Source organism: Lolium rigidum, chromosome 1 (genome assembly GCF_022539505.1).
Source record: "Lolium rigidum isolate FL_2022 chromosome 1, APGP_CSIRO_Lrig_0.1, whole genome shotgun sequence".
NCBI classification, from domain to species: domain Eukaryota; kingdom Viridiplantae; phylum Streptophyta; class Magnoliopsida; order Poales; family Poaceae; genus Lolium; species Lolium rigidum.
Genome location: NC_061508.1, coordinates 16,779,954 through 16,804,784, shown reverse-complemented (window position 1 = coordinate 16,804,784; position 24,831 = coordinate 16,779,954). Strand labels below are relative to the sequence as shown.

The following is a 24,831-nucleotide window of genomic DNA, read 5'->3' as shown; positions in this document are numbered from 1 at the left end:
GCTGTGTTGCCGTTAGGAACCAGGGGACAAGGCATATGGCAAGTGGTCTCCTAATTGGCACGGTCCGTATAAAGTCATCCGAGGCCTTGAAAGGTAATGCATACATGTTGGAAGAATTGGATGGACAGAAGTTCCCAGTGGCCGTAAATGGTCAACACCTCAAGAAATATTTCCCAAGCATGTGGGATGATAGGTACTAAAATAGGGAGGCCGATTAGAGTCGGCCAGCAAAAAGGGGACGATCCAAAGTGTGGGGGGCCGATACAATCGGCCGTAAAAAAAAAAACAAAAAACAAAAGCCGATGTCGCCGCCATCGACTCTAGAACAATTATGGTGTTCAGTTTGGCCTCACGAGTGCCCTGGAATACGTCCTTAGCTGGTGTCCTCGCCTTGACTAAGGCTCGGGGGCGCTTAATCTAGTGGATGCTCGGTATTTTCAAGAGCCGATTGGAGTTGCTCGGATTTAGCCGATGAACAATTATCGGCTATGGAATTGCAAAAGTCCATGGTCAGGGAAAGAATGATAATCCGGTTCGTTTGCTATCGGCCCTGGTGTGGCGAGCAGGAAGATGGAGATTGAATTAATGAAAGAAAAATTGAACGAACGATTCTTGTTAATTCAAAGATACGGCTTTACAAGAAGAGCCGGGGGCTCCCAAAAGAGGGATCTAGTGCCTAGTGCACTACTATTCCTACTCTACCAGTCGTCGCCGTCTTCATCGTCGCCGTCATCGTCGGCGCCGCTCCCCGAAGCTCCTCGCCATCGCTATCCCAGTCCGTCGGCTGGAGCTTCCTCTCCTTCCTCGTCATCATCATCATCCTCGCTGTCCGCCCAGGTGCGGAGGCGCTTCGTTGGGGGATATCCCGCGGAGGAGGAATCATCTTCCTCCTCCTCATCCTCCTCTTCCTCGTCGTCCTCGTCGTCCTCGCTGTCCGCCCACATGCGGGAGCGCTTCTTCGAAGGGAGCTTGGTGGAGGGAGGGACTTCGGTCCCTTCCGCTCTTTCTTCTTTCTTCTCTTTGTCGGATGGAATGGGATTTGCCCCGGGACGGGATCGTCCCCTTTCTTGTTCTTCGGCGCCGATTGGATGGAGAGGCTGGAAGCGGAGGAGGAAGAGGAAGACATTGCCACGGAAGAAGAGGGTTTTTTGGTGTTAACCGCTAGAACGGAGGAAGGGGATGAAGAGGACTGGTCAGTTGGCGTTATTAAATAATGAGGAGCCTAGTGGAGTTTCAATGCCATTGCAGTTTCCGAGGAAGTGGTGCTGAAGCTGTCAAATCTCACAGAGGAGTGGGGAAGACAAGGCGTCATGATGACGGTTGCTGCAGCAGTTCTGCCACGACATGACCTGACGAAAGAAAGCATAATGATTTTGGAAATGTCATTTCCAAAACCAGGGGGGCATGTGTTATCACCAGAATGTGACCAAGTCAGAGGTGGGCCGCGATCAAGATGGACGTAAAGATTGTACGTGGAAGAAATACGTGAATCGGCCTGGTTTACCAAGTTGGGCTGAACCGCCCGTGTATCCGTAACATATTAGATCGCATCTTAGTTTAGAAATTAGAGTTTATCTCGTGCACGGTTTAGTGCACGCCCACATTAGAAAGTCCCCTCGGACTATAAATATGTACCTAGGGTTTATGGAATAAACAACAACCAACGTTCAACACAAACCAATCTCGGCGCATCGCCAACTCCTTCGTCTCGAGGGTTCCTCCGGTAAGCATCATGCCGCCTAGATCGCATCTCGCGATCTAGGCAAGCACAAGCCTCGCCTAGTTGTTCATGCGTTGCTCGTATCGAAGCGTTTTTGATGGCGAGCAACGTAGTTATCGTAGACGCGTTAGGGTTAGCATCGTTCTTAGCATCATATGCTCGCGTAGTGCAACCCTTGCGCGTCTAGCCGTCCTTGTGCCTCATCATGGGTGCGGGGGCGGCACCCCGCTTGATCTTTATTTAGTAGATCTGATCCGTTATGGTCGATCCTTGATTCATCAAGGATTAGTTTAATATCTCGCAATAGTTAGGCCTTACAAAGGGTTGGAGGATCCGACGGCATGCGGGGTGTAGTTTGCTGCCCCTAGACAGGACGTTCCGAGGATCAACCTAGTGTTGGTTTTTAGGCCTTGTCTAGGGCTGGCTTACGTTTACCGTGCGTGAGCGCGAGGCCCAATCGTGAGTAGGATGATCCGATTATGCGGTGAAAACCCTAGATCGTCGTGGATCTCATACGCTTTATTTTGATCAAGCAGACCACCATATATTCGGCCACCTTGGACGAATCATGGGTGAATCGGCTCCCCGAGCCGATTCACGAGACAACCTCGAGAGCCGATCGAGGCTCGTATTTAACGTGTACGTGTGTGCCCCGGCAGAAACTAAGCGAGGCATCATCCACACCTTCCCGACCGTGTATAGGTCGGTGGCACGCCCTTGCGACCCAAAGATCGGCGCGCGACCAGGAGGCTTTGCGGGCCGTCGCTCTGAGGGACTGGGGCCAGCCGCAGCCCTAGTCATTCCCGGCTCTACCGTGTTGGCCAGTCGCTGCCCGCCGGTGGGTTTCTGACGCCAACAAATGCACAGCGAGATTGGACAACACACAGGCGCAACGTGCCGTCTCAAAGCAATTTCAATAATATAGCCAGCTGCTGGCTATAACTAGATGTGATGTCATTTGTAGTCACCATATAACTAACATGTATAATAGTTGGCTATAAGAATGTAGTATTTTACTAACATATGGCCCACATTTCAATCTCACAGAGTGGCTAGGACCACGTGCAAGAGCTGACTATTGCATAAGAGTAAGAACAATAGTGTAGCCGACAGTCGACTATAACAATTTGCCACATCATCTATAGTCAACTTATAGCTAACATATACAATAGTAAGTTATAAAAGTGAAGTATTTTTACAATACATGGCCCACCTTTTAGTTTTACATAGTGACTAGGACACGTGCTAGAGCTGGCTATTAGATAGGACCCCACTTCTCTTTTCTCCTAATCTCTCTCCTCCAACTAAGCAAACTTGTAATATTTTATCTATTATAGTCCTTATTGTACTTCCAGTAAAAGCCCAGCTCTCTCCGTCCCTTTCTTTCTCCTCCAACTTACCTAAAATATACTATTTAACGTTTTATACTCAACTGACTGAATTTTATTGTACTTGCTCCCAACGCTGACGTACAAAGGGTCAATACAGCAACGGCGAGCAAAACGGCACAGTTCCCCGCAACGAACACGAAAATAATACGGAGTACTCGCATTTATACAAAGCTAGATTTCGAACTCGCAGAAAGTAAACTGTCCTGGAAAAGTTGGAAATTTCGTGAAAAGGAGAGACAAAGCAGCCTGCCGAATTTCCCACTTTACCCTCCACTAGCCTTTACCAGCAGCATCCGCCCATTCTCCCCTTCCCAGCTCCACTCTACAGTCTACACACCCTACTCACCTCACTCTCCCCTGTCGCTCCAATGGCCGCCGCAGCGCGCGAGCTCTCCCCGCTCCTCCTCCTCCTGCTCCTCCTCGCCACCGTTCTCGCCGCATCGGCGCGGAATGAGGAGGAGGCCCGGACGCTGGCGGCGCTCAGGGCGGCCCTGGACCCGGCGGGCCGGGTGCTGGGCTCCTGGGACCCGGCCGGCGACCCTTGCGGCGGCTCCTTCGTCGGCGTCACCTGCGACGGCACGGGCCGTGTCACGGGCGTCTCGCTGCAGGGCCGCGGGCTCTCCGGCACCCTCCCGCCGGCCGTCGCCGGGCTCCGGCGGCTCAGGGGGCTCTACCTGCACTACAACGGCATCAAGGGGCCCATACCCAGGGAGATTGGTGGGCTGTCCGAGCTCGCCGACCTCTACCTCGACGTCAACCATCTCGCCGGGCCCGTGCCCGTGGAGATTGCCGCCATGGGGAACCTCCAAGGTGAGCTTTTGATGGACTCTTTTGCGCTCAAAGATTGCATTTTACCTTGATTTGGTTGGGTTTCTTTGTGCGTAAATGGGGAACTTTTTTTGTTGTTGATTCTTGGTGCTTCTTGTTGATGATTTTCTGCTGTCTTTTACCATTACATTAGAGGTTTGGATGATGTCCTTGTCCAGATTTGGAAAAAAAAAGTCGCATAAATCCTACAAAAACCTAGACTCAAGACGAATAAGGGGCGGAAATAGAGCACTAGCTATGGCCATTTCTTTCCCCCCTTTGGCGTGTTTCCATTTTGGCGCAGAACCGGCACATCGTTTCAAAATTTCCTGGTCGGGTTTGCTTCATTTATTAACCTAACCCTATGCCGCCGTGCAACTTCGGATTTTGATACTCATAAATGCGAAGATCCAATGCTACTGTACACGTCTCCTAGCCTTAAATCTTAGCAACACAACGGTTAACTTTTGAAATGGATACACTCGCCATTTTCGTTTTGTTTTTGCAATGGCAGTTCGTTTACTTCTGTACCAACCTTCCATTTTGTATGGTCCTATTCCTGGCCTTCTTTTGGAGCAGTGTAGCAGCCACGTGATCATCTTGATTTATCTTGTTTGACTCCTGCACTGATAGAAGACAAATGTGATTCTTGGAGTTGAAAGTGGGATTTAACTATTACAGCCACTTGGCTGGGTACAGATTCCCGTTTGTTGTAACATCAGGTTGGATCTTGATGCATAACACTATTTTTGGCTGGAAGTGGAAATTTCGCTGCTTTGATGTTTTCTCCCAATGGCTGTGTTCCGCGCGTGGATGCACATGAAAGAACAATGTAGTTTAGTGCTCTTTCAGAGTTGCAGTGTGAAGATCTAAATCCACCGGTGCAGTTTGCTTACCTTTTGTTTTACCCTCTTTCGCAGTGTTGCAGCTGGGTTACAACCAGCTGACAGGAAGCATACCACCCCAGCTGGGAAACCTGAATAAGCTGGCTGTTCTTGCACTCCAGTCCAACCAGCTGACCGGAGCTATTCCGGCGACCCTTGGCAGCCTATCTCAGCTGACACGGCTTGATTTGAGCTTCAACAGCCTATTTGGCTCGATCCCTTCGAAGATCGCAGACATTCCGTTCCTTGAGGTCTTGGATGTTCGCAACAACACTCTATCAGGGAGTGTTCCTGCTGGTAACAGGCTCTTGCTCAACCTTTTTGGAGGTAAATTTGCAGCGTTCATCGTATTAACTATTGTATTTTTTTGGATGCTAGGCTTGAAGAGATTGAATGGAGGCTTCCAGTTTGTGAACAACAAGGGGCTTTGTGGAACTGAGTTCAGTTTGCTTGATCTTTGTACTTCTTCAGAGGATGGCCTGAAGCCTAGCAAGCCTGAGCCTTTTGGCCCAGATGGTACTGTCAAGACAGGTCAAGTTCCCCAGTCGGCAAATCCAAACACAACGAAATCTTCAAAGACATCTGCAGGAGTTCTTATTGTTGGTGTTGTTGCTGTGGTTGCTGGTGCTGCATTCTGTGGAATATTTGCATTCTCGTATTATCGCCGGCACAAGCAAAAGATTGGCAGCTCACTGGAGGTTTCAGATAGTAGGCTCAGCACTGACCATTATCAGCAGAAGGAAGTCTGCCGAAGGAGCGCTTCGCCTCTGATTAGTGTTGAGTACTCAAATGGATGGGACACTATGTCAGGTGGAGGTTGTGGATCATCCGGTGAGGTTGGTGATAGCTTTAGGTTCAACCTTGAGGAGGTTGAGTGTGCAACTCAGTATTTCTCTGAGGTCAACTTGCTAGGTAAGAGCGGCTTTGCTGCAACATACAAGGGAATGCTGCGGGATGGGTCTGTTGTTGCGGTTAAGAGCCTTAATAAGACAAGTTGCAAGCAAGAGGAGTCTGATTTCCTGCGAGGTCTGAAGACACTCACCAAGCTGCGACATGAGAACCTAGTTGGCCTGAGGGGCTTCTGCTGCTCCAGGGGGAGGGGGGAGTGTTTCCTAGTGTATGACTTCATGGTTAGTGGGTGCTTGTCACAGTATCTTGATGTTAAGGATGACTCCAATGCTAGTGTTCTTGATTGGCCTACAAGGGTTTCCATCATCAGAGGCATTGCAAAAGGTAATCGACATATCTATATTAGCTTATATACTGTAATTTAAGATTGCTATATGTGATATCAATCTGTTGTGCATTTGCAGGCGTTGAGTACTTACACAGTAAGAAGAGCAACAAGCCATCATTAGTGCACCAGAACATATCGGCCGAGAAGATCCTTCTCGACCACCACTTCGCCCCACGTCTGTCTGTCCCGGGGCTGCACAAGCTCCTTGCTGACGATGTCGTCTTCTCAACCCTGAAGGCCAGCGCAGCCATGGGGTATCTCGCCCCTGAGTACGCCAACACAGGCCGCTTCACCGAGAAGAGCGACGTCTTCGCCTTTGGGATAGTTATCCTCCAGGTCATCACAGGCAGGAGGGCGGTCTCACAACTGAAGGTAGGCACAGCGGCTGGTGACCTCGATGGCCTGATTGATCCAAACCTGGGAGGCGTCTTCTCGAGGACAGAGGCTGCCGAGCTCACAGCAGTTGCTGCACTCTGCACAAATGAAGCGGCGAGCCAGAGGCCGGCAATGGAGGCTGTGGTTCAGCAGCTCAGCGGCTGACGCTGAGGTTCTGAACCTAGGTGATAGAAGATGTCTTCTGGGAACCTCATTGACATGAGGTCTTTTGTAGTACTAGTAGTAAGCTGGAGGAGGGTAATGAGGATCCAGTTGCCACTGACCTGCTAGTGTGGAACTTGTTGGCACTAGTTAATTAGTCACTTTGGTTAAATCTCACAATCTTTTCATCACTGGAGTGATGAAAGAGATTGTGAATGAGATCACGGAACTGTCAGTTCTTCTGTAGATCAAGCATGCCGTGGATGTAGAATCTGTAGGCCATTAGGCTAAGCAACATTAGCATTTCTAATGTAACTTTGCCATCTTCGTACTAAGTGCACTTAAGTGCTCTGCTGTGTATGCCGATATCTTTAACAGTTCGCAGCAAAAATCAAGAACTGCCTACCATAGAAAACAGATTTCAGCTGCTCGGATATCAACAAAATACTATTTCAGTGTCAAATCAAGAGTTAGCTGGTAGCAACACTGCTATTCGATATGAACGGAGATTTCAGATGTAGCAAAGTGACATGGGTAAAAAAAAAAATCTTATTTTTACATGTTGAGACGGTAAATTCTATAGCTGTAAACAACAGAAGTACTCTGGCTGAACAGATGATATGTACAGTACAGTACTAGACCAGTCAACTTTAAATTTTGAATATATGGAGCAAAATAGAAAGGACATCTCAACAGTTACAATACTTGCCTGCGCCATCTTCTGAGCAGTGAGCAGCAGGATGCACGGGAACCGCAATAGTGCGGCACGCCGCTCGTCTTTTTGCTCCCTCCCTCCCGGCTGAGACAGAGCTGACTGGCCCCTTACCGTTGGTGCTGGACACTGTTCATTCCCTCCCCTGCCATTATTGTGGTTCTCGTTCCAAAACCCTACTCATGTGCTGTCACAAGAACTTGGCTAGTTTGGCAGAGCATGAGCCATGGAGCATAGTTGCATAATAATTCGCTAGAAATATCAACCATTAAATGTACTGATTTGACAATGAAAATTGTACTTCCCCCTATTCAAATAAAAGGCTCCTTCGATTCATAGTATAGAAAAAGCATAGTAATACTAAAGGTAAGGCATATAATTGTGATGTCATGCCATGCCTACTTATCAATTCTAATGAAAGATGAATTCTCTTTGTAGCAAAAAATGTTTTTTCCTATAAGATTTACATTAAGTGATTCCTATAGAATTAGTTCATGTGGGATATGTTATGAATAAAATAATTTGTTTCATAAGAACTAAATCCTATGCAATTTCTATAGAGATTATATTAAACAAGCCCTAAGTGTCGTGCTTTAGGGCATCTCCACCGGGGAGACCTAACCCTGTCCGTTTTTCTCCAGCCGGACTGCTGGACCGAAAAAACAGCCTCCGGCGGGAAGACCCAAACAGATAGACTATCTGCGCTCGACCATCCGTTCACCAAATTTGGGTCACGGATGGATCGAGCCGGACAGGCGCTAGTGTCCGACCTGTTCTTCGTCCTGCCCAGAGACGAAGCTAGCAGGGGTCGAGCTAGGGATATAGGATAAATTGGGTCGCCCCACTGTGGCATAAGTCCAGGACAAGATCCAAACGGATAAAAATGAACCATTTAGGTTGCCGATTTAGATCGTGACGCTGGAGATGCCTTTAGTTTTGAGCTAAAACCATAATACTTATTATGGATCGAAGGGGTTTGCTGAAATGATAATAACACGAGTTTGAAAAGCCTAGTACAAGTGAACAACACATTTCCAAAGAAAAATAAGGGATTGGACAATCCTCTGCTTGTATTGCGCACATGCACATTTCCATCACCTTAGCCACTTTTATAGTTTCTTTCATGATTACTTGTAGAGAGCCTTGGTCTCTTAATGTTTTAAACATTTTTTTGTTTTTTCTAGATTGAAATAGCTGTGTGCATCTTAATTATGCAGAGATCAGGTGTAGTGATTAAACCTTTTAAGTAACATATTGTTTTTTCTCAAATTAATGAATCAAGCAAAAAAATCATAATCTAAATCCTACATAATTATTGTACAAGTTCTATGAAACAAATGAGGCCTGAGTGATTGCTGAAATAAAATAACATGAGCTTGAAAAGGCTTGGACAACACATCTTACAAAGAAAGACAAGGGACTGGACAATCTCCTACTCCTATAGCTAGTACATGCACATTTCTTCGATAAAGCTACAGTACATGCACACAAGAGAAAGATCCATGGCCAGTGAACCGCGAGAGAAGGCCAAATCCAGCCCCAGCAGATCGAATCCTCCCGTTCCTGGGGAACGCAGCACAGGTAATTTTGTTTAACCAAACCGAGAACAAAAGTAACAATCGAAAGGAGCACCATCGCGTCTAACAATCAACTAATCACAGCGCCATTATCGCGGCCCTCAGGACAAGACAATTAGACAAATCGATCTTGGCGCCAAACATGGTCCTCTCTTTCGCCGAGACGTTTTGTTTTCTTTCAGATGCACGCCCTGCTAGCTGCAATGATGCAGCGGCGAACGGCAGCGACGGTGGCCCTCGCCATTGATACGAGAGAGAGAAGCTCGGTGCTGCTCCAAAAGCTACTCCTGCTCAGCTGGGCATCGTTTCGAGGATGCCGCTCGTCCTCTGTCGCATGTCCACAGAAAGCTGCATCGGGCAAATCCATCGGAGATTACATAAAAAAAGGTAAAGCTTGGCATCTGGCTGGTGGATTCACAGGTATTGACTCTGCTACGCACCGCTGCACGGGGCGGCGTGATGGTTCTTTCTCTGTGGAATTCCAGGTGGGCGCAATTTGTTTTGGTCTTTTGGCTGGCTACCCAGCAACAATTCAAAGTCCTTTTTTTTCCAGCAACTATTTTGAATGAATCTGTGAGAGCAAGCGGAGGTGGGAATTCATTGGCCGCCAAAATTTTGGTAACAACCAAACAAAGACCAAAATTTGATAGACATCCATTTTTTTTTGCCTGGGCTAGTAGGAGCACCAAACCAAGCACACCCTGGAAATGCTGATAAAAGCATGTCTAAAAATGCCAAAGTGAGCCCGGTCTCATTGTGGTCTAGTTTCATTGAAGAAAAAACGCTAATATTTCAAAGCTGTAAACTTGCACAATATAATAGGTAGGCTAGCATACGTGACATGCTGGAGGTCTCAGAGGTAGCAAACATGGAGGCTTGTTAACGCACCGATCACAAACTGAACATGTCACTCCCGCTTGGGTCTGCCAGATTATCTCAACCACCGCTCTTCCTCATTCAATCCCCATTCTATCCCAGCCAAGTCAGAGAACCTGAAATAGATGGTGCAGCGTAAGAAGCAGCTGAACCAGGGCAAGTTGCTGGTTAGCCGAGGGACCAAACGGAGGAACAATAGCTAAGAGCATCTCCAGTCGCGTCCCCAAACCGTCCCCCAAACCGCGCCGGATCAAGCGTTTGGGGGACGTGTTTTGTTCGTGCCGCGTTTGAGGGACGTCGCTCCCCAGCCGCGTCCCCCAAACGCCGCCCCCAATCAGAAATTCAAATAGATGCATTCAAAAGAGATCGTTCCCGCCGATTCGTCGCGATCAGAGTAGCGGCGATCGATCAAAGTACTGGACGCGCGATCATATTGCGGACCGGTGGTGCATGCAAATTAGAAGAAGGGGAAGGGGTTGGTCGACGGCGTCGTGTCCCGAGTCGACGCAGGCCCGTCGAGCACGACGACCTCGTCGCGATCTGCCTGTTCCCGTGCATGGTGCGTCCGCTCCGTCGCCGACGCAGAGGCCGACGCAGGTGTAGCAGAGAAGACGCGTCGCCTTGCTCTTGCTGCGCCGCCGCCGCCGCCGATGCCGATGCCGCCGCCGTGGCCGCCGCGTCCGCCGCCGCCATTTTGGCTTCGATGTCGTCGAGGATCCGGCCTTTGAAGAAGTTGTGCGCCGCTCGCGTCCGGGGAGACATTCCCTCTGTCGACGTTCTCGGCAGGGACATGTCGTCCCCGCGTTTCTTGAGCTCCAGCTTCTCCTCTTGCCTCTTGAGCAGCTCGGCCCACCTCTCGGGTCGGCCTTCTTGTCGTGGGAGATAAAGGTCGAGGAGACGTCGGCGAGGCATTTCGTGATCGACGCCCGCGTCTTCTCGTACGACGCAGCGTCGGCCAAGGCGGCCTTGGCAGCCTTGTTGCCGTAGGACGCCCCGTCGAAGCTGCCGCCGGCGCGTCCGGATCAATGGTGTCCTTCCCCTTGGACAGCGACAAGCGCGTCGCCCGCCATTTCTCATTCATTTTGAGCTTGCCATAGCAATGCATGAGCACGAAAGACTTGTGACCTTCCGAGTTCTTGGCGTACAAATCCATGGCCCGATCAAACTAACCAAATGAAGCAGAGTCATTTCATCGAACACAATGTGGGCGCTACGGATTATGGAAGAAAGAGGCGTACTCGGCTTGGCGACGTCGGCGCCGCTCTCGCCTCGGTCTCCATGTCCCGATGGAACCCATGGAACAAGTTCACCGACGCCCGGATGATGGCCCATCGCGTCGACATTGCCTTTTGGCTCCTCTTCATTGTCACTTTGTTGTAGTCGCCGTTGATGAGCTTGCGCTCATCGAACTCGGCCTTGATCCTCGCCCAATACTTCCCGCCTTTTGGTTGGCGCCGATGATGGAGTCATGGCTCACCGTCGCCCACGACTCGCACAGACAAAGATCTTCCAGAGCCGTCCATTTCGGGCCTCGTGTGCCCGACGCCTTCTTCTTCTTCTTCTTCTTCTTCTTCTTCTTCGTCCTCACGCCGTCCGCGTCTACCTCCACGAGATCAGCGTCACCGGCACCCTCGTCGTCCTCTTCCTCGCCGCCCTCTTCGTCCTCATCGTCGTCCTCCTCGTCGTCCTCCACCTCCTCCTCTTCCTCGTCGTCCTCCTCCTCAACCCCGTCGTCCTCCTCAGCACCGGCGCCGTCGTATTCCGGCCGGACCCCTGCGGCCGGTGGAAGGGTCGCCGTCCGGACCGGGTCCCGGCTCGCGCTGCTCGTACGCCGGGGAGTAGAGGTTGTTGGGGTTGAAGCCGCCGTGCGGCAGCGCATCCCGGTAGTGCGGCGACAGGTTAGGCGTCACGCACCCGGGAGTGGCGGAGGGGCCGTCGTTGTAGAAGGCGGCTTGCGACGGAGAGATCACTCCCGGAACGTAGACCGGCATGGACGTACTCCATGGGCTCGCGTTGGTGGCGGCGATACACCCGGCCATTACGTGCTGGTGCTGGCGCGCCGCCTGAGCCTTCTTCTCCAGCTCCACCACCCTCCGTCCTTTCCGCTCCGCCGTCGATAGCTTCCGGCGCAGGCAATCTTGCTGCCATTGATCTTCGGTCATTCCTTCAGGCTTCTTCTTCGCAGCCGGCGCCTTGCGCGGCTTCGCGAACGGCGCTTTCGCCCCTTTCATCGCATTGCCCGGCGGCTTCTTGGCCGCTTTCTTCGCCATCTTTTTGGGGGCTGTCGGCGGCGCCATGGAATGGGGAGAGGGTAGCGGCGGCGGGTGGACGGCGGGAGGGAGAAAGAAATCGGCGGGATAGGAGAAATGAATCGGCGGGATATGTTTTGGGAGGCCTTTGCGCGGCGGTATAGGCGCGATTTGGCGGGAGCGGCGGGATTTGGCGGGAGTGTGAGACGAATTTTCCCTGTGCCGCTGACGGGTCGGCCCCGCGTCGTTTGGCCTCGCTTTCGTTGTGTCCGGCGTCCCCGGAGCGTCCCCTGTGGGACGGGGACGGGCTCGGGGCGCCGGACACCGTATCGGGCCGCGCCGGACAAAAATGAGCTTTGGGGGACGCGGCTGGAACTCTTTTTTTATCCGGCGCGCCCCAAATCCCTTTGGGGGACGCTTTGGGGGACGCGACTGGAGATGCTCTAAGCAGGTGGAGTCGGGTGAAGAGGCACCGCGAAGCTATCATCGATTCAGTGCATGTTGTAATTCTGGTCACTCACCGGAAATTTCTGTTGCCTCTTATTCCTACACTATCAACAAGTTCTTAGTACGCGGAGACAAAATAATGCACAAAATGAGATTGGATGAAACTAATATAGGAAAGCAAAAGGAAAGGCGAGTCATTCATATTTTTCTTAGGTGAAGCCTTTTCTCTTATATAAAAAGACTTGGGGTGGTTGGTAAAGTCAATGCTCCTTCACTAGATAATAACAATCCACCCGTTATCATTTGTGTTTACTTAACTATGACTACTCACAATGAAGAGTAATATAGGATAGTAACATGCACATGTTACCAATCTATGATTATCTCAGATTACTAGGCCTGCGTGTGTATCTAGGTCGTCAATTCGATCTAATCTATATAATATAAATTATATAACACAAAAATTATAGATGTGGTAACATAGGGAAAGACACATTTATTATTTTGTAGGTTTATTTTTCTTGGAAAGTGTGATGTGATGGTAACATAGTATCATGTAGTTGTATGCATATGATACTACTACATGATACTATCTCTACATGGGTAGTATCATGGAGTAGTATCATGGAGTAGTATCATAGACATGCTATATTTATTGTTTTTTAGAATCTCAATGCAAATTTGTGTAAAAGATTTGTGTAGCATTAACTTGTCTCGTTGTTTGCCTTATAATACGGTGTCTACCTATGTTACTCTAATCTTCTCTCTCCTCCTTAATTAGCTGCCACATCAGCATTTTTGTGGAACTAATGTGTATGATACTAGCACTATGGTTAGCCTTATCATAGTATCCTCTTTTCTATATTAATGACATGCTATTTCATCTAAATGTTTAATTCTGAGGGCTGCGCAAGAGACAATCAGGAGATGGTCACAAAACACTTCTAGGGTTTCATTTCCCTGTTCGGCGACGCCTCTGGTGGTCTGGGGCCTTGGAGATGTGGCTAACCACGGCCTCTCGCTGGTGGGTGGTTTTCGTTCTTTGTTTAGGTTGCTTCTCAATGTCTTTTTTCAGGACGGTGAGGCGGCAACAACCTCCTGAAGTCAGAGTAAAGGCCTCCCCATCCTATCCACTGCGGTGGTGCGCCGAGCGCCAACGTAGGCCACGTGTAGTCGTGTGCCTGGCGGATCTCCTAGGATTCGGTTGGTTTTCGCGTTCCTTGGTGTGATTTCACATCAGCCTCTTTTGATCTACAATTTTCATCATTTGTGATGGTTGCTGCTCCAATGCGTTGACTTCTTGTTTGTCTAGTACGACACTTTAGCCTGGTTCTGGTGATTAAGGGGCAAGGATGGCGACGTGTCTTCGACTTGCGCTAGTGTTTGTAGTTGTCACTAGGTGGTTCAAGTATCTATTTATAATTTTTAGTACGTTTAGGGCTATTTGTATTACTGATAGTGCTTATTAATAGATCGGACGGATTTTTACAACAAAAACAGTCTAGTGGCAGTTATGAGTTTGATACTTTGGTAGGTTTAGGTCACAAGAGCTGAGTTGATCATTTAGATAAGGGATATATATGGCATGTGTATTTAGCCTTTTTATTTGTGAAAATGAATAAATTGAATTGATCTCTAGACCTCCATATTATCCAACACATAATTTAATATTACAAAGTTCATTAAAAAAAGCCCGACGTCTCACGTTCCACCCTCAGTGAAGTAGACCCTACTGTAGGAGGCTGCATTGTGTCTTCATAAACTTTCGTATAGTTAGTACTAGTAGTACTCCACGCACCCTCCATTAGCGTTAGACGTACGAACCAGCCTCAATAGTGGTGGCAAAATCTCATTTGGTACCACCTTGATAGTTAAGTGAAAATGTTGTCCCAATTACGATGGTTTCGCGTCATTTAACATACGGACAATAGCTAAGCCGGTGAAGCCAGAGGAAGAGGCACAATGATGCTACCATCAGACCGGCGAATGTCGTAATTCTGGCGAACTACCTAAAATTTCTGGTGCCTCCTATGCCTACACTATCAACAAATTCCTAAGGTGCACAGTCACGACTCACAACAAGCAATACACGAAATGGGATTGGATAAATCTAAACAATAGCAAAAGGAAGAGCAGGTTTTCATGTTTTCCTTAGGCGAAGCCTTTCTCTTATAAAAGACTTAGGGCATCTCCAACCGGGCGACCCAAACGGACGCGCTGGGCCGTCCGTTTTGGGCCGTTTGGGTGGCCGAACGGACACCCGGACAGCGCCCCGCGTCCGCGTGTCCGTTTGGGTCGCACGCGGCGCCCAACGCGGCGACCCAAAGAGACGCCACGTGGTTCGTCTTCCTTGCGCGGCGCTGCGCCATGGCGAGGCCTCGACGGGACAGCCATGGCGGGCGGTGGAACGCGCGGGAAAGTTCCCGCGCGCTCCAAGGTTCCCGCGCGCGCGAAAACGCCATTGGCGCCCAAGTTTCCCGCCTCGCCGCCGGCTATAAAAGACGGCGGCGGTCTCAAACAGCCTGCATCACCTTCCTCTCCCCCCTCCACCTTCTCCGGCGCCATGCCTCGCACCCTGCAGACCACGTGGGCCAAGCTCTCCCTCGCCGCCCGGGCCAGGTTCCCGCGGACGGAGGAGGAGGAGCGCGCGGACTCGCGGTGGGTCGCTGACGACGAGGCGCTCCGCGTTGCTGCCGAGGCGGCGGCAAAGAAGGCCGGCGACGCGGAGATGGCGGAGGCGGCCGCGGAGGGCTGGCACGAGACCGCGGACGGCTGGTACGAGGCCGCGGAGGAGGGTGCGGCCGCCGCGGAGGAGCCCGTCCAAGAGGAGGACCTCGCGCTGGCGAACATCAACGCCGCCATCGAGGAGCGCCTCGCCGACCTCACGCGCGTGACCAAGGAGCACGAGGCCACCTGGCGGGCCGGCCGCCGCCGTTTAGGCGACCTCCTCGGCCAGAAGAACGAGCTGCTCGCTATGCGAGCAGCCCGTCACCTCATCCAGATGCCCTCGCCCGAGCGGCGCGCCCAGGAGGACGCTGACTCGGCGGAGCGCGGCCGGCAAGAGCGCATGCGCCGGCGGCAGGAGAACCACGAGGCCCAGGCCCCCGCCCGCGTCCGCCTGGAGGCGCGCACCGCTGTGGAACGCGCCGCCCTGCAGGAGCTGGAACTGTGCGGGAGGCGGATGATTCCGCCGCAGGAGGCGGAGCACGAGCGCGCCCGAGGTGCGCGGACGGAAAGGAGGAGGATGAAGGCCTCCGCCGATGCCGCCGCTGCCGCCGCCCGCGCCGCGGCCCACGCCGCCGCCGCCGCCGCCGCGCCACCCAGCCCGTAAAGCTGGAGTGGAATCCTCACGCGTACAGGCCGCCCGCGTCGAGTGAAATCCACGGCCCCGACGGCGAGCCGGCGAGGAGTTGCCGGCTACGCCGCCGGCCCCGTACGTATTTAGGATAGAGTAGAAGCTAAAAAATATTGTAATGACTCCTATTTAATGAAAACTATTATTTGTGCCTATGACACGCGGGCCAGGGACGGACATGGGGCGGACGCGAGCGACCAGGCTTTCGCGTCCGCGGCCACGCAAACCCGCCCAAGATTTGGGCCGGGTTTGCGTCGATCCGGACGCCGCGGGCATCCGTTTTAGGGATGGGTCCGCGCGCTGGGCCGGGTTTTTGTCCGTTTGGACCCATCCAGACGCGCGGACGCGGGATGGATCGCCCGGTTGGAGATGCCCTTAGGAGTGGTCGGCAGTGTCATCAAGTCGTTGCTCATGCGGTAGATAATCGTTTAACACCTTAGCCCTTTCTTTGTGGGAGTGATGTTTTGGCACATAGGAGCGTATGCTTCCTTTATCTTGAAATACATGTTAGACACATTTTAAAATGTCAAAAAAATTGAAACAAAAATTTCGTACGTACATCTTCATGTGCTACGCGCTCACAAAGTCGTTTCATGAAAAATCGACATGTCATGTGGCGTGTGTAAAAAAGACAAAATTCGGTGCTGAAACAAAGACTTGTCACAAGATAAATTTTCTATTTTTTGCTTAGACTACAAAAAATATCATTTTTTCGTGAAACTTGACGAATATACATATGTTATGGAGATGTACATGTAAATTTTTTTGTTAAAATTTTTTAACACTTGGAAATATGTTTTTATGGTAGAGGGATCATACGCACCTGGGAGCCGAATTGAGTTTCTGTTTCTTTGTGAAACAAAATAATTGGTCTCCCGACCTTCACATATACCTTGACATGTAATTTAATACTACAAAGTACATAAACAATACATTCTCGAAAAAAAAGTACATTAACAATAAGGTCTAACGATGTTCCAACCTCGAATAGAAAAAAAAGATAGAATTAAAACGTACCAAAAGGTTGGCCGCGTCTTGGTATTTTTTCGCCAAAAAAAGTGACTCACATTGGACCATTTCGTATACACATTCCGTTCCTCCTTGTTGTCCTCCAAAGACCATGGCTTACACTAAAACATCCGCTTCACTACGCGGGTATTATTGGAACCCCACTCCAAAACTGGAAGAAAATGATTCAGTTATGCATCCAAAGAGATCCATTAGGAAAATAAAAGGAAAGATGGTTGAACAGAAAATAGACCGAAGAGACATGAGAGTGGTGTACAATTATATCCAAATTTTTGTGCTCATGCACCATAGGGGGAACCAGATCTTAATTAACTTTTAATGGATGCTTTATTAATTTGAGAAGCAATTACATCCAACCTCTGCATAACCAGGATGCACACAACCATTTATATGTCCAAGTGAAATGTCTGATAAAACAAAACTAGGCGAAGTACATATTGAGATGATGAATTATAAAACGCCTAAGGTGTGGATGTGGCTTCAATCCGTAGACTATGCTGCCACCCATGTAGGGAAAAAGTATCCCTCGCCGTAGCCTCCAACCGTGTACAAACCTTCGTAAATAGGTCTCGGTTCTCCACTCGCCGAAGAGGTAACCACAAATGGAGAATAGCTGTGCATCTGTATATAACCTGCAAAAGATAACAATTTTTGTCGTTAAAAAGATCTTAATTAACTAGACCCCAGAAATAATGGGAAACCTGACCACCTCAAGCAATCTAGTTGATCTTAATAAACCGGGTCACTCTCTTCTATCTAATCGTACGTCGGATACAACCGAATATGCCTAAAAAAAGTAGTCTAGTTACATTTATAGTTTTATGTCCACATATGTCGTTGCCTATTCGACGGTACCCCGGAGGAGGGATCCTCACGAGGGGGAGAAGAAGTAGGGGCCATAGGGCGGAGTGCACATGGGACGGTGGTACGCGAGTTACCCAGCTTCGGAACACCTGCACGATGACAGGGCCTACTGCTGCTTGTTTGGAATTATCTGGGCGCTTGCGCGTTGTTACAATGGTTGTGGTTGTGCCTCTAGGGCTCCCAGGATCCGGCTTATAAAGGCGCACAGATCTAGGGTTTACATGGAGAGTCCTAGCCGGAATACAAGTTGCCTAACTACGGTACTATATCTTGCCGTGTACGTCAAGGATCCGCCTTCCTCATGGTCGTGCTGGATCCGGATACTTTATGGGTCTCCACGGATCCGGCCTCCTTCGTAGGTCGGTTGGGATCCGGCTCCAGGTTCCTGGGCTGGACTTCATCCTTCATGATCAACAGCAACTGGGCCGCCCGATGGGCCCCATGCCACCATCACCGTCTGTGGGTCACCCGGGCTTGCCGGATCTAGGCCATGTCGTTGATATACCCATAAAGTATACCCACAACAGTAGCCCCGAAGTTCTCCGAGATTCATCATTCTTCCGTCTTCAAATAACTCGGAACCGAAGAGAATCTTGAAGAGCTTCCAAAGTTTCTTGTTTCCGATATCATTTGCTCGGAAATCACATGTCCTTCAATAACGATAATGTAACGGAGTTTCCATCTTTCCCGTGCACAACCTCCTAATTTCCCGCGCCAAATTTTCAGATGCGATCCTTCAGCCGGAAATTTCGGGAGCGCACAGTTAAGTTACCTCCACGTCATTTTACCGCTTTTAACCTAAGACACGCGTCATGCATCCAACGGTGAGACCGTTCAGTTTTCGCCGTCGGATCTGAAACGCGAATCTCCGCGCGAGGTCTATAAATACCCCCGCGCGCGGTAACTTCCCATTCTTTTCACCTCCTCACCACTTCATCTTCTTCCTCGCGCCGCGCCGCCCATCGGATCTCAACTCCGGCGAGCTCCGTCACAGAGAACTTCGCGCACCGTCGCTCCAAGCTTCCCCTCGCGCCAAGATCGTTCCAGTTGATCGGGAAATTTCTCCCGCCGCCGTTTCGTGGTCGCGCGGGTCGCTTTGCAGCAAGTTCGGCGACCTTCGTCCTCACCGGAGCATCGCCGGTCCGCCGCGCCATCGACGGTACGTGCACCGGACTTGTAGAAGAAGAAGTAGATAGAGTAGTTTCCGGTTACTCAAATACTTTGCATGGGTGCAGCCGGAAGCATGCCAATCGATTCACGCTGTACTGGTAGTTCTCCGAGTAGCCCGGATCCCAGTTTGCTAGAACCAATCTGTCCGGATCCCATAGCATACCTTCCACCATATGTTTCCGACATCCGGCTAGCTCAACCTTTTTCCGCATCTTCCAGCACCAAACTAAGCCGGATCCCAACCGCTCAAGAACTTGAAGAAGAACTCCAAGGGCAAGCTAGAATGGCAGCCAAGGTTCAGGAGACGGAAAACAAGAAAGCTTCCAAGGCTCGGAACCGCGAAGGAGAACGGGGTCAATGGTGGCCCTGCGAAACCACCGACACGGAGCTTAGAGAGCTTCAAAACGAGGGTATGATCTCCGCTCACTGGAGCTTCATACGCGACACCGTCGTCCCCAAGCCCGGAGCCGGAGAAGTTGTCATGACAAAAACTTGGGTGGAATGCGGATTATCGCTCCCTTGTTCGGAATTCTTCCTCTCCATCCTCAACACGTACGGGCTTCAGCCCCACAACATCTGCCCCAACTCATACCTTCTGCTCTCCAACTTCGCGACACTTTGCGAAGGGCATCTCGGAATCCGACCAGATGTCAAGTTATGGCAGTTTTTCTTCCGAGTGAAGAAGGAAACGAAGGACAAAGCCATGCTGAACTGCGGGAGCATGACATTCATGCTCCGACCTGGCCGCATGTATCCACCTCATGACTCGCACGAATCCGTCCGGTACTGGAACGCCGGATGGTTCTACGAGAAGAACGTTTCAGTTCCGGAGATCCACGACGGTCTCCCCAAATTCAACAACGAGCCTCCGGAAGAACTTGCAAGCTGGAGCTTCGTCCCATCGCTCTCCCTAACTCCCATCTTGGAGAAGGCAGCGCGGAGAATCTCCTGGCTAGTCCATGACGGGCTAACCGGAACCCAGCTCACACTCAGCTGGTTCACCCGGCGGATCCAGCCACTACGGTACAATGCGCGGTTAATCTGCACATACACCGGGGCGGACGACCAGCTCCGAGCTACCCGCCACGACCTTCCGGCTGATTCTCTCAAGAGGAGATTCAAGACGCTCGTGAAGATAGGCCGGGGTCAACCGATCCCGGAACTGTTCAAGGATATTTACACAAACAACCAGTGTCCTCCGGTAAGCTCTGATCCCTTCGTTACTTCAAACTTCACAAGTTTCTGAATGTTGACTAACATATAATATCTTTCCCTCCAGCTCGCTACTTTGGCGGAGGAAAATTTGCGCACCATACTTCGTGTCCCCGTCAGTGGCGACACGGTGGAGGAGGTTCCGGACGACGAAGAGGAGGAAGAGGAGCAGGCACCCCGCAAGGCGGCCCCCCGTCCTTCGAAGCGTCCCCGCGCCAAAGCTCCCGGCTCTGAAGCCGGAGCCAGCGGCGAGGCCTCCGCCAAGAAGCCCAAGATCGTCAAGCCCCCTCCGCTAGACTCAAGGAAAGCGGAGCGGGAACGTTTGAAGATGCTTGCCACAGCAGGCAAACGCTCGCGCCCCATCATCCCCGGCGCCCCGTAAGTTTCCGAGTATGGCACGTATCTACTCTGATGCAATTGTTTCTTATGCGAATGTCTTCTACTTGTTCGCAGAATCCCGACTACCGCTGCCACTCGGGCCACCAGCCAAGAGCCCATCACAAAATACATGAAAAAGTCTCCGGCTGTTGGTCCTCCGACTCCAGCTCCGCCAAGCACTTCCCACACTGCTCCACCGCCATCTCCTCCTCAGGCGGAACAATCTCCCCCTCCTGCCGCAAACACTCCACCGGAAGTAATTCCGGTCAGCAGCGAAAAGGTGGGCGGAGAGGATCCTAAGGCCAAAGGCCCTGCCCGAGAAGAAACAGAAGCTCAAGGCCAAGGAGAGGCTGAAGTTACTTCCTCCGAGAAGGTCGGAGCCGGTGCTGGCGACGTCGTCGTTTTTCCAAAAAGCTTTGGAGATCCGGCTGACCTCACTTCCACCCCCAAGGCATATGCTACCAAGTTTTTCAACAAACTGACTGAGGCGGAGAAGTGGGAACTTGAACAAGACCTGCTCAACGCCATGCTGAACAACGCCTGGGGGAAACCGGATGCCGCGATGTCGGAGATCCAAGAGTTTAAGAAGGACGTCGGCCAGTTCTTCGACAAACTTATCTGCAAACAAACGGTACTTCCCAGTAGCCCCCAAGCATGTAGGTGGAAACTAAGTACTAGTTATCACTTAGATGCTTTAGAGTAAAGCCACTTTTGGAAAGATTTTTTAAATTGTCGCAGTAGCCCCCAAGCATGATGTCGGAAGGATTCCGGCAATGATGCTTCAAAGGACCCCACTATTTGTAGGCGGAATTTTTACTCCTGCTCTGATCGTTTTTTACAGGAACAGCAGGCGCTGCACTATGAGCTGCACAAGAATATTGCCCTGCAGCGCCGCGTTACCTTGGGTCAAGCGGAAAATATCCGGACCCTTAAGGATGAAAACGCAGAACTGAACAAACAACTGGCGGACGCCCAAGGTTGGTTTCCGCCTTTTCTTGTCATTAATTCACATTCCGACTTTGGACTGTATTTGACTTGAATCCTTATAGGCGCATCTTCTTCCCTGGCTACGACCTCCTCCGAACTTGAGAACCTGCGCTCCTCATACCAAGAGTTGGAGACGAAACTGATGGAGGCGGAGCAAAAGAAGGAGCAGGCCGAAAAGCAACTGGCGGAGAAAAACTCCGAGCTCATCAGGGAGAAGGGCGACTTCTTGTTAAAGCGCAATGTTGATAGCGAGACCATCAAGAGGCAGCAAAAAGAACTCAATGGACTCCGAAAATACATGGAGACCGCGGAGCACCATTGGGACTTGCTGGCGGAAAACATCCTGGGTATTTATACTCGGAGTTTCTTATCTTGATGTATAATTTCTTGTGCCCAACTTGAATGTTTATTCTTGTATTTTTGTGCAGAGCCGCTTGGATACCCTGAAAGATGCCGGAATAAATTTCCGCGGGACGATGTTCTTTCTCTCGCTGGCGATGATTGCAAGGATCTTATCTCCGCCTCTCGGAAGATATGCCACAACTTGTCACTGAAGAAGAGCCGCACCTGCGGTCTGCGCAAACTGGTCAAGAAAATGGACATTCTTCCGGAGCTGGTGACGGATCTGCAAGCTTCATCAGCCCGAGGCGCGGCTGCCATGACTTTGACTATGTGCTTGGCGCACAACCCGGAGATGGATCTTGACCGGGTAACTACTGGTGTTCCTCCGACAGCAGATGTCGGGGCGCTGCTAGATGCAGTAAGTGGCTATGACACCCGCATCGCGCGGAGGATCCGTCACGAAGAATTCTAAGACAAGGTGGTTCTCCCTGCGGACGAGCCCCTTGAAGCCGAACTTCAAAAAGATCGCGACGCGGAAGCCCGACCTGCGGAATCCGGAACTCAGTTTACCTGGACCAGCTCCAAGGATGCTCCCCAAGAGGAACCCAAGTCCAGCGCTGCAACTTCCGAAGAAGAAGAAGAGAGTGAGGAAGATGTATCGTCTCCGGCTGAAGGCGCCAAGGGGAAAGATCCAGAGGGCAGTGCTTCTCCGTCCAAGGCGGAGTGAAAACTTTTATGTCCTGCGGGAGAAAATAATGCATCATTTTGGCCCCAGCGAGGGTTTGTAATATAACTTAAATTCTTAAGTAGTTAGGGACGAAACAAGCATGCATGCGTGGGCGGAAAATACTTATCCTGCTATCCGTTTTAAGATTATTTGCATGTGTTGTTTCTTGAAAGCAAGTGCTGGTTTCATAATTTCCGGCTTGCCCACTTGACCTTCCACGAGCCGGAAAACCCGAGCCGGAAACGCCGCGCCGGCGACGAAGCCCAATGGCAATCCGTCAATAACCGCGGAAACAAGCCCCCAGCCCAAGTGCTGGAAGTCGCTACCAGGAATCCATAGGTTTGCAACAGAAAGAATTTTCGCCAGAAAACTTAAGCTTACGTCCTAAAGGACGATTTTGAAAATCACAACTTTCATACACGCCTAGGCGGAAAGATCCAGCTCTGCGGTTTTAGTCGAAAAAAACGTACACGATCCAGAAATGAAAAATTAAAGGAGGTAAAAGACTCTAAGAGTGAACCAAAAGCTTTATTTCATTGATCATGTATTCATAGATATTACAAGGTATGTAATGCGTAAAGCGCTAAGTGTGGAAAGGACGTAGCTGTGCTATGTTCCGGGGACGATCTGTTTCATCATATATGTCACCCGGATCCTCTCGCTTCGTTTCCGGTGCCGGCTAGCGTGTCTATCCTTCAGTTCCTGGAAATCAACGAGATAGTAGGATCCATTGTGTAGTACTTTGCTGATGACAAAAGGTCCTTCCCATGGAGATTGCAACTTGTGATCTTTCACCTGGCGAAGGCGGAGGACTAAGTCTCCGACCATGAACGAGCGGTTCCGAACTCGACGGCTATGGTAGCGTCGGAGCTTCTGCTGATAAATGGTGGAGCGTTGGTCAGCTAAATTCCGAGCTTCTTCGATCAGGTCCACAGATAGCTGTCGAGCCTCGTCAGCAGTTTCTTCATTGTAGGCGGAAACTCGCGGTGAATCATGGATGATGTCAGTGGGGAGCACAGCTTCGGATCCGTATACCAGGAAGAAAGGAGTAAATCATGTTGACCTGTTAGGGGTAGTTCGTAAACTCCACTGCAACGGAGTCTAGCTCGTCAGCCCAAGCTCCGGCTGCGCGGCGCAGCGGTTCTTCAAGGCGAGGTTTAATTCCAGCTAGTATAAGGCCATTGGCTCGTTCGACTTGACCGTTAGATTGTGGATGGGCCACAGATGCAAGGTCAAGCCGGATCCCAACTTCATCGTAGTAATCCTTGAGTTCTCCCTGCGCAAAGTTTGTGCCATTATCTGTGATTATGCTGTGTGGGATGCCGAATCTCGTCACGAGGCTGCATACAAATTTTAGTGCCGTAGCACCATCGGCTTTTCTCACTGGCTTTGCCTCGATCCACTTACTGAACTTGTCAATAGCGACCAGGAGGTATTCATGACCACCAGGAGATGATTTCTTTAACTTACCAACCATATCGAGCCCCCAGACCGCAAACCGCTGTGTGATAGGGATGGTCCTCAGCTCTTGGGCTGGAGCGTTTGGTTGAGTAGCGTAGTACTGACAACCTCGGCAAGTTTTTACCAGCTTCTCAGCATCTTCTTTAGCTGTTAACCAGTAAAATCCTAACCGAAAAGCTTTTGCAACGAGGGACCTGGGGGCGGTGATACGTCTCCAACGTATCGATAATTTCTTATGTTCCATGCTACTTTATTGATGATACCTACATGTTTTATGCACACTTTATGTCATATTTATGCATTTTCTGGAACTAACCTATTAACAAGATGCCGAAGAGCCGCTTGTCTGTTTTCTGCTGTTTTTGGTTTCGAAATCCTAGTAAGGAAATATTCTCGGAATTGGACGAAATCTTCGCCCAGGGTCCTATTTTTGCACGGAGCTTCCAGAAGACCGAAGGAGAGTCGAAGTGGGGCCACGAGGTGGCCAGGGGATAGGGCGGCGCGGCCTAAGCCCTGGCCGCGCCGGCCTGCCCCCTGGGCCCGTCGTGCCGCCTCTTGACCTGCCCTTTCGCCTACTTATAGCCTCCGTCGCGAAACCCCCAGTACCGAGAACCACGATACGGAAAACCTTCCAGAGACGCCGCCGCCGCGAATCCCATCTCGGGGGATTCAGGAGATCGCCTCCGGCACCCTGCCGGAGAGGGATTCATCTCCCGGAGGACTCTTCATCGCCATGATCGCCTCCGGAGTGATGAGTGAGTAGTTCACCCCTGGACCATGGGTCCATAGCAGTAGCTAGATGGTCGTCTTCTCCTTGTTGTGCTTCATTGTTGGATCTTGTGAGCTGCCTAACATGATCAAGATCATCT

The 24,831-nt window shown here is 50.6% G+C and overlaps 1 protein-coding gene across 1 annotated transcript; it reads left to right on the top strand.

Moving 5' to 3' along the window:
• The first annotated feature begins 3,814 nt into the window (after window positions 1-3,814).
• LOC124668097 (LRR receptor kinase SERK2-like) lies at window positions 3,815-6,579 on the top strand. The gene is made up of 4 exons (XM_047205297.1): window positions 3,815-3,921; window positions 4,839-5,099; window positions 5,181-6,035; window positions 6,116-6,579. The coding sequence occupies exons 1-4, from the start codon at window positions 3,906-3,908 to the stop codon at window positions 6,577-6,579; spliced, it is 1,596 nt and encodes a 531-aa protein (XP_047061253.1). The 5' UTR covers window positions 3,815-3,905.
• The last annotated feature ends 18,252 nt before the right edge of the window (window positions 6,580-24,831 follow it).